This window comes from Convolutriloba macropyga, chromosome 7 (genome assembly GCF_964194025.1).
Source record: "Convolutriloba macropyga chromosome 7, txConMacr16.3, whole genome shotgun sequence".
Taxonomy (NCBI): domain Eukaryota; kingdom Metazoa; phylum Xenacoelomorpha; order Acoela; family Convolutidae; genus Convolutriloba; species Convolutriloba macropyga.
This window is the reverse complement of record NC_134474.1, coordinates 69,578,931-69,589,074: the sequence shown is the minus strand read 5'-3', so window position 1 is coordinate 69,589,074 and position 10,144 is coordinate 69,578,931. Positions and strand designations below refer to the sequence as shown.

The 10,144-nt window shown below is 35.3% G+C and overlaps 1 protein-coding gene across 2 annotated transcripts in view; it reads left to right on the top strand.

The window, feature by feature from the left end:
- Positions 1–6,511: 6,511 nt before the first annotated feature.
- LOC142343282 (uncharacterized) overlaps positions 6,512–10,144 on the top strand; it is a 7,443-nt gene continuing 3,810 nt past the window's right edge. For both annotated transcript variants that reach the window (XR_012759196.1, XM_075395077.1), the window contains exon 1: positions 6,512–6,957. Coding sequence is in view for 1 of the 2 variants with exons in the window: in XM_075395077.1 (XP_075251192.1) it covers positions 6,591–6,957 (367 nt within the window). In the remaining variant the exon portion in view is untranslated. The remainder of the gene's footprint in view (positions 6,958–10,144) is intronic.

The following is a 10,144-nucleotide window of genomic DNA, read 5'->3' as shown; positions in this document are numbered from 1 at the left end:
GGTAATCTTTAAAGCTATATGTCTTTGGTGACAGGGCTGTAAACTCTTCTATCATTCTACTTCCCAATTCATGTTTGAATTTACCTGGTTTTGATTGGTGGTTCTAGAATGGACAGATCTATATGTTCATTGTCGACATTACCTCCAGTAAAACTTAATACGAATCTATTAGTATCCATATGATGGAGTTGTAGATCTTTGAGATATGGTTGAAGAGCATTATAGAATACATCATACATGTGTAATTTACCTAATTCTAATATAGTAACACCTACATATACTGGAGAATCAAATTCTATTTTTTCTTTATAATTTCAATTTGGCTATAATCTTTTTATCTAGTTATATTCTTAAATGTTGGCTTACTTATCCTCTTTATTATCTCCTCTTCATCGTGTAAGAACTTACTTTGAAGTAAGTGTAGAGGATTCATGCACATTCTTCCATATAGTGGTTTGTTCATTAATTTCCTTACATCTTTTTCTGCTTCAGTTCTGTTGCTATTTTATTAGCATTGTTTTGAATATAGTCTCTACATATGTAATCTTGTTAAAATTTAAATACTCTATGAGTTTTAGTTACTTTTACACCCATCTTATCATAGAACTTTAAGATCCTATAATGAACCATATATTCTGTTTTGTTGTTTTCAACTAAGATTAATTATTCTGTTCTCGCTCTGCTTTTCTCTCTTTCTCTTTAGCCTAATTCATTATCAATTATCTTTCTTTCATCGGGCAATAATTCCAGTTGCTCTGTTCTATCTTTACAACTATTAGTATAATTAATATCACAAACTATATAGTAACCATGATCACTATCATCTGAACTATTTATTATACGCTGAAGCGTGGTGTGGTTTCTCCTTTATCTAGAGATGTGTCAGAGTCTGCGAAGCAGGTCCCCTGGTACTCGAAATCTTTTTAGGGTAACATTTGCCTCATTGCATAGCCGTATAGGTTGTTTGCATCAATTACCAGATGGACCTTCGGTCATGCTTCGCTATTGACCTATTACTATGGTTAGAAAATCTATCACCCATTATACCACATAACACACCTCTTCGTGCTTCAACGAAATCGTCTATCCTTTGTTTATCTTGTATTGTATCTAATGTAACACTACTTAGCATTAACCAATAACCAAAACGATAACCCGGGAGACTAAGATATTGTAGTGGGCTGAGACCGAATTCTTTCTTACTTAATTTAACATATTCGTTGATGCATTAGTCTAATATTTCCACATCATTTTGTAAGTACTCCATAGTTAGATCTTCACCGGTTTTATGACTGTTTTCATTATTGAAGATATCGACTTCTTCTCTTGTTGGTAATTTGTTAGATAGAAAGGATTTGAAGTCTTCCTTTTTTAGATTACCTATTACTTCTCGGTTACGCTCTAAACCAAAGTGTTCAAATGGATATAATTTTTTAGTACTACACCCATTTATCTTTGCCCTTTGATCTAGAGGCATAGCTAAGAAGTTATAGCCATCCAAGAAATTAAGATAAAACTAAACATCATAGACTTACCAGCAGCTATCTGCTTTTCTTTTATTAATAATCTGTTTAAAAGAGTTCACTATATAGTGGATTGAAATCACAGCCAGTGCCATTGTGGAATAATACAGGAATGAAGTTTTGTTGTTTGCATCTTAGATTACATATTTTACTTGCGGGACCTCTATATTTACCAGATTCATGATAGTGATCTCTTACGTTATTATTACATGTATTACCACATATATGACAAGTGTTTTTGACTTCACGATATAATTTACCTTCTTTTTTAAATACCATCTTTTCATTACACTTGATATTGTTCTTTGTTTCTATTTCTAATAGATGGCTCGCAAATCTTTTGATACCATCCAGAACAAAGTATTATTTGAAATTACTTTGCCAGATGTAACCCACAATTATTAGTATGTGTATGACTATTACATATTTACAATTGTTTGTCGTGACATCGACAACAAAACATTCTATGTCAGCGGTTATGTTTTTTATTTTCCTATGTTTATGTTCATTTATAAAAGTCATATGTTTTCTCTTAGGAGAAGCAATCTCCGAAATGAAAAAGTGGCTACTTTCAAGTTTGTCAAATTTAATTTTAGGGTTAAACCAATATGTGCATCTCTTACAATAATAGAATTTGTGTTGGCTCTTCTTCGGTCGATCTAACAAGGCTTCTATGTTTTTAATTAGATCGCAGTGTTCTACTCCAGCATTTCACCAAACCAATAATCTAACATCTTCTCCATCTTTATCAAAATCATCCACTAGTTTAAACAGTTCTACTTTACCCCCATCATAAGGCGTGTGTACCCAATTATTAATATTGTAAAATTTCTGTGTTCTTATTAAATAAGCAAAGTCATCTTCAAGTTGTTCTTTTGGTTCAGATAGATTATTTACATATTTACACTTATGTGTTGCATGGTCCTAAGCGGGATGTAGCAGTAATAGTTAGTTGTAAGCAGTTGTTTTTTGAAATTGCGTATATTTAATATGATTTAGAGTTTTCGAGATCGGGGGTAAATCTATGTAACTACCAATAGATGCTTTGGTGGGTTCAATATTTATCAGAATACTTCTTAATCCAAGAAACTAAAAGTCGTAACCCTAAACCACATACGTTTCTTTTTCGAAATTTAACCGTTGTTTGAAGTCTCCATATTCAAATATAGCACTATTAATAATATAGTCAGTTTTGAAGAATATTTTAGTAGTTTTAACTTCTTCTTTGTTTCTCTTCTTGTACTCACACTCGGCTGTGATCATATATTAAAAACTCCTAATTTTCTGAATTGATAACAGTTTTTAATTTCCTCTGAAGAGTTATTAATAGCTTCATCTAAATCTTCAATGTAATTCCCAACTTCATCAGTAATATAAAATTTTCTCATTTTCAGACTACAGTTTATATCAAACTATTCTGTGTTTTCTAGATACTTGCGATTATGACAAAATGAGTGAGTAGTTAGGGCTATTTTTTTCTAAATTCTTCATGACATTATTTTTACTCATACCTAATTCTGCTAATTCTGGTATAGTTATTATCTTCAGTTTTAGTTTTAGCTTTAGCTTCGGCTTTAGTATTAGTAATAGTTTTAGTTTTATTAATATCTTTAATATTATCTTTAGTAATATTTTTAGGTTTGAGGATGTAATCATCTTCTTCCGCATCATACACTTTTTCCTTAGTTTCATCATCCAACTCATCCTCATTTTCCCTTCTCGCTCTGTTTAAGTGCTCATCAGCTAAATTGTGTTTGATAAATTGTTTCCTTGTTTCAAAGGCCAAATCACAAATATCAAAAGTTTACGCTTTCTACTTTAGACATCTTTATTTTTTAAGGACAAATATTCGTTTTCAAAAATATACAAATTAAAAATGTCTAAATCAGTAAAATGTGATAGTTGTAAAGACAAATCTTGGAGAAGGTGTTGTGATAAATGTTTTTAGATAGTTTATTTGAGTGTTATATCTGTAAAAGTTACTTTAAGAATAGACATTATATTAATCATATGAATATACATTATTATGATCTAAACCTATAAATAACTTGTATTATGCGTTATGCAAATCAACATATCAACGGATTTAGAATTAAAAATTTTAAGTGTAGATTATGTATTTATATGCATAATTATAGATATAAACATACCAAAAATAGATTTAAAGATTATACTAAAAAATTTAATAGAAAAGTGTAGAGTTAACCACTACGTCAAGTAAGATAGAAAGTTTTAGTTTTAGATTGATTAAATATTGATTGGGGGACATATAAAAATTTTCTTTGTTAATATGATAATACTAAGAGGGACAGGAAATGATAGATATGGGGATATATAGAGTAGTGAATAAACCGGGGGCTACAGTTACCAGCACAATTTGGTCCATTTCGACATATGCGGTTAGCGTATGGAGAAATGCATCAAATTGGCTGGTGGCTGAAACCCCCGTTTTATCCACTACTCCCCCCCTTACAATCATATGGCAGATTACCATACTACTACTCCTATGCGCCCCCCAGTTACAGAGCACGTATCATTTCATCGAAAATCATTATGTAAAAATTTAACACCTGCGCCGGGGGTTTAAAAACAAAAATGCACCCAACATGCTGTGGGCAGAAACGGAAAAGATCGGGAAAATCGAAGGAAAAGAATAATACATTGGTGAGCTTCAGTCGGCAGTTTTACATCGCGAGTTTTATGTACTTCATTTTTGCTTGAGTATAAACTCATTTGATAGATTTTGAAAAATTTCAGAAAACTTATTCTCAAATTTGTCACTTTTGAAGTCAACGCTGATTATTTCACACTAAATCATCTTTAAAATAAGATCTAAATGCCCCCGCCCGCCGTCAATAGTTCCCACAATCATTTTGCTTCAACTTCATCCTATTTTTGGCTTAATCGCCTTATAGGGTGTTTGTATTATTCACACAGTCCCCCCCCCACCACAACACCCTTCATGCCGCTTTCATTTCGGTCAATCGATACAACTAAACAAATAGTTAAGTTTTCGTTGAAACATGCATGGTCGAGATCCGTGCAGTGCCATAGTCAGTACTACCAGATTTTCTGTCTTTTTCCCACCCGCGCCGGGGTTTCACCAATAATCCACCTCTAATTAGCTGGGATTAGAGCCCGTACCTTGGTCTACGACTAATTCAGCGCTGTAACATTAAATTTTTTATTCTGATTTTTTGCCTGGCACTTGTTCTGTTCATGTCAGTTTTGGGAATTTATAGTCTGTTTTAAAACATGACTCATTAGGGCATGATTTTGTTTATATGAATTTTATCTGAGCAGCAAAAAAGCGCGGCTAAATTTTATCGGGGCATTATTATAAGGTGGCTGAAATTTAGCGGAGCATGAACAAAAACCGGCTGACTTTCATCTAGGCATGAACCGAAAGCGACGGATTTGCATCTGTGCAGCATAATTATAATTGCTCGCCCGTTTTATTTACTTAAGTGTTCTCTCAAGTGGCAATTAAAACGCGCTCTACTCTACTCTATACTCATGACTACAGTTTGCTACTCAAAACTGCGTTTACATGCGCTCTAGTAAAAAGCATCAACGGAAAATATCTAGTTAAGAATAATATAAAATGAATAAAATGTGGAAAAAAGTGAAAAATATGAATTAAATTGAATTGAAAGTGAATTAAATGAATTGAATGAATGCTTTGAAGTGAATGAATACAGTTCACTTTGAGTTCACTTTGAATGAATGGAAGAGTTTCACTTTGAAGTGAATGAATTGATCACTCTAACACAGTTCACTTTGAGTTCACTTTCACTTTAAAACTCTCCTCGCCATTAAACTCTCCTGTATTCTCTGTATTCTCCCCGGTGCACGTACGTGACCTTGTCATCAATGAGTCTTCAGTTGCAGTCGGGAAAAGTTGCTGCAGAGGCTTCACTGAAGTCTGAATAAGTGAACACGGGCATAGGGAGGGTCGCGGGATCGAGCCCACTACCACCTTACGCCTCTATTTATTTTTTAAAATTACACTCTTGTAATTGCGCTCTTCCACCGTTAATTGAGCGGAGAAATTTTTTGAGCGGGGTGTAAATTTTTTTTATTTTCCACTCTTTACACTCTTTTCCCCGTTATTTTTGGGGGAAGATCCTCGACCCCGGCACTAAGCCTTCTACCAAGATATAACCCCAACAAACCCCAATTATGTTACGGTTACCATGATTTGAGGTCATACGCTATCTGACCACTGAACAGGGTGTGGGGGAGCTATTTCCTATTATGGAAAAGACTCATTTTTCGGATCCATTCTGTTTTGCCCCCCCCCCTCCGGTGTTTTGTGTACGCCCCAGTTACATGATATATGTTGTTATACAGCACGTTGCTAATTAACAAAATAGGGATCTATGCTGTTTCGTCTCCCCCCCCCCTAGTGTTTTTTGACCCCCCCCCCCCCCCGGTTACAATTTATATGTTTTTATATAGCACGTTATTATGAAAGAAAATTGACAGAATAGGGATCAGTCAATTGGGACAGAATTGATCCCAAAATAGCACGTGCGCCCGGGGGGGGGGGGGGGCGTAAAAGATATTACCCAACTAAGCTGTATATATGCAGTCCCGAATTTCAATTTTCCAATTTCGTGTTTACGCAAGGTTACGTGATTACGATGAGGTCACTTCGGAAATTTGGTTTACGTATTGAAATCCTGCACGATTCTCGATTGATACCAGATTTTCTCAGCTACGTCATCGGAGCCACGAAACCTAAACTTTCCGTCGAGTTATTAAATCCTTTCTATTCCGCCCCCACCCTCAGGACTAGTGTGGGCATATAGATCCAACCTTTGCTGGAATTTTAAACTCATTATTTGACTTCCTGATTTCTAAGTTGGGTTCATTTTTGGCCGTAGAATGAGTCATTTGAATTAGCTTGCTGCGAATTCCCAGAAAAAATCACGTGACTTTCAATAAAAATTTTCTTTTCCCGCAAAATTTAGTCACAAGTTCATAATTTTTTTAAAGACTTCTGGAATCAGTTGATACTACTATTAGTCAATAGATACTGTTGAAATTTTCATCAAATCACGAATGATTGGTTCTTTGAGGTCAGTGCTGCTTTTGGCGCTTCTGTGCTACTTAGATCTCAGCCTGGCACAGGGCGGCAAAGATGTAACAAAAGACGTGATAGAGAAACTGACAGACATCGGGGTCGCAAAACTCAATGGCAAGTTGAAGGAACCGGAAGACTTCAAATGCAGTGATGGTCTCAATGTTGGCAAGAAGTACCTCGCAAGTTGCGCTTCATCAGTTGACGAAGCAGTGAAGGAGTGGTTTGAAAGTGCTGCTATCGCCAAGTACCCAGGTGCTGAAAATCCCTTGAGCAAATGTCCGGAAAATAAGGTGGAAGATGCATTTCTGTGGCTGGTGTCAACGAGCAAGATGACGTGCTTTCAAGGTAAGGAACCAAAGCTTTATCAGCCCCCCCCCCCTCCCCCCTCCAAAAAAGCGTTAATATACCATAACGGGGGGGGGGGGGCTACGATGTCGTGGAAAGTGCGATGTGGGAAAGTGACTTAAAGAAACGAAGGGTATACGATATAGTTTTGATTGTGAAATCTGACGAAATAGGGGGTCTTTCCTCTATATAAAGGAAGGACCCTTAGTATTTGAGAATATGGTGTAATACCACCTTGGGTTCTCTGATGTGATACTAACATATTACCCAAATACTAACAAACTTGAACCGGTAATCTATTTCCCCTCATCCACGTGCATTTTTTACTTATTAACGTGCAGTATAAAATCATATAATTTGTAACTGGGGGTCATAAAAAACTGGGGGCCGAAACAGAATAGATTTGTTTAATTATCGTAAAATTTCAAACTGGCCTTTCTCATATGCCACCTTGCTGTGGCGCACTAATACGCCGCTGCGACAGACAACAATTTCAAATCCAAAATTGTAAGTACCTTTGTGTGCGGCCAAACTTAAGCATAGAACTGTAGAGAAATTTAACATGAAAACTAGCAAACAGTTCTTCAAAAAGATATTGAGCAAGATCAAAAAATGCAACATCAACTCAAATTGTACTTTGGAAATAAGCAAGATACGGGATCTCACTGGCAATAACCGAAGGAATATGTCAAAAACTATTTAAACTATCCTAAAGGGAAGTGTCCTGAAGGAATGACAATTCTCAATGGTAGCCGAGACAAAAAATTCATCTAAATGGTCCTCTGGCGGCCGTCATAACTAGATACGAAAACAAACTGTAAGGCAAACTCGGGAACAACAGAAGGAAGTCCAAAATTTCAAGCAGCAATAATTTGACGTCCTATTTTACGCATGAATTTGTGGAAAATTGCGTAGATGGAGTAGACTGTTTAAATTGAAGGAATCTGTAGATCAGAAGGTACCCGGGTTGCCCATCATACAACTTTCCTTGATTTCATACAAGGTCATATATGATCCCCGGTAATCATACAAGGTCATGATTTGTATGATTTCCCGGTAATCATACAAATTTCATACAAAAAACAAAAATAGTGTTAAACCACTCTAATCGTAACAGCTATAACGCTCATTCGGTAAGAAATACACCAGACTAACCCAGCGATGAGTTTTTGAGATTCATTTTTCCCGGTAATCATACAAGGATCATATATGATTTCCTGGTAATCATACAAGGATCATATATGATTTCCCTGATTTCATACAACTTTCATCAATCATTTATCGTGGTTTTTGAGTGCTCCTGAACATTTCTTCTGTTTTTTTTCTTAAAATTCACACTAGGATTTTGTATGATTTCCCTGATTTCATGCAAGGATCATGTATGATTTCTTAGGTTCCATACAAGGATCGTACTAGGAAATACGTTATGATTTGTATGACATCATATATGATCCTTGTAGGATTACCGGGAAAGGTCAACCCGGGTAGTTTATCTATCAGTAGGTCACGAAATTCCACAGCAACAGAAAAAATTCAAATAATACAAAAAAGGTTGTTTGATTAATTTTTAGAGTTTCAGCACTATATTGATAGTCAGATAGAACTGACTTGTTTTTTTATAAACAAGATGGAGGATCAAAAATGTCGAAATTGTCATATTTAACTGTCAAATTTCACCGTCAAAACTGAACAAAATATTCAAATGTTCAAAATTAAATTCAAATCCTTTCTTGGGCTATTAAAACATCCATATATTGCGCAATAAAAGGCACTAAACTGGCTGCTTGGATATGCGGTCAACTTTTATTTTCGCCTGTTTTTGTACGAAAAAGGTAAACTTAGTTAGGTAGCTAGGTTGTTTTTTTAAAAACTATGATTTCTAGAAACGATGGATGTTTGGACAATTAGCTCACAAACATACAAGTGAGCATAGGAAATAGGGATCTATTCTGTTTCGCCCCCCCCCCCCCCCAGCTTAGTTAGCATAAATATTTATGGCCCCCAGGCGTACGTGCTATTTTCTTACACAGTAACTTGCTATATAACAACATACAATTTGTAACTGGGGGTCATAAAAAACACTGGGGGCCGAAACAGAATAGATCCGAAAATCGATTGCACTTAACGATACAAGTACTGCAATCTGTAGTTTTATTGAGAGTGGACCTGGTAGGCAAGCTATAAATCTGTCTACAATGGTTTTTCTGGTTCACCTTTTGTAAATTTAAATCTGATATTGGAAAATTGTCGATATTGTTATGGTCAGAATAAGTGGTAGATACAAGTTCAAGTGAGTGATCCGGGAATCAGTGGCTAGTGAAAAAGCAGGACACGTCAAACACCAATATCTGAGGAAAAAAACATTGTCACTTTGCCTCTGAAATGCAGATGCAACAACTTCAAAACTGTAAATATTTGGCAAGAAAGCTATAGCTGCAGTAATCAACAAAACCAATTCGTAAATTTCATCGAACCGCGAGTTTCATTAATTCAGCTCCTCCACCTAATCCACTGCCCAATCAAAGTTTGGTGTGAAAAAAACAATCCTCAAATGGATCGTACAAACACAAAATTAAAACAACAATAAAACGGCCGGGGCAAGAAAAATTTTGTTTACAGCTGTCTCTCAAAATATTTTTAGTTTTTGGCTCCCAAAATGGGAGTTTTGAGATCAAAATGGAGCAATTTTTCATGTTTATTTGTGATTTTAAGATTTTGATAGTCTTGGATTGAAGTTTTTAAAAGTTGAAGGTCTTTTGTGAGACAAAATTACTTGTTATGGCAATTTTATGAGCTATATGTTTTGGCCTCAAGAGTCAGAAAACCTGCTCCATGGTCTGATAAAAAGTTACTGCATGGTTGGTAGTGTCAATGTAATTGTTTCCAACAATTTAACATTTCGAATTTCCAAAATTTTTTGATAAAATTCGCAACTCTCAAATTTTGAAAACATTCTTTTACTTCATTGTTCTTGCCTCCGTATATAAGTAACCTCCTCCGGGATTTAATACTATGTTATCACATAGTTGCTAGAGTCAATGGATTGGTTTCAACATTTTAGCAGAACGAAGTTGCATTTTAAGATAACACTTGAAATTTCGTCTTTTACGTAATTTTTCAATCTTTTTGAGCCAATGAAAGTTTAAAGGTTATTGTAGAGCCTCCAGAGATACAGAAATGGTTCTGA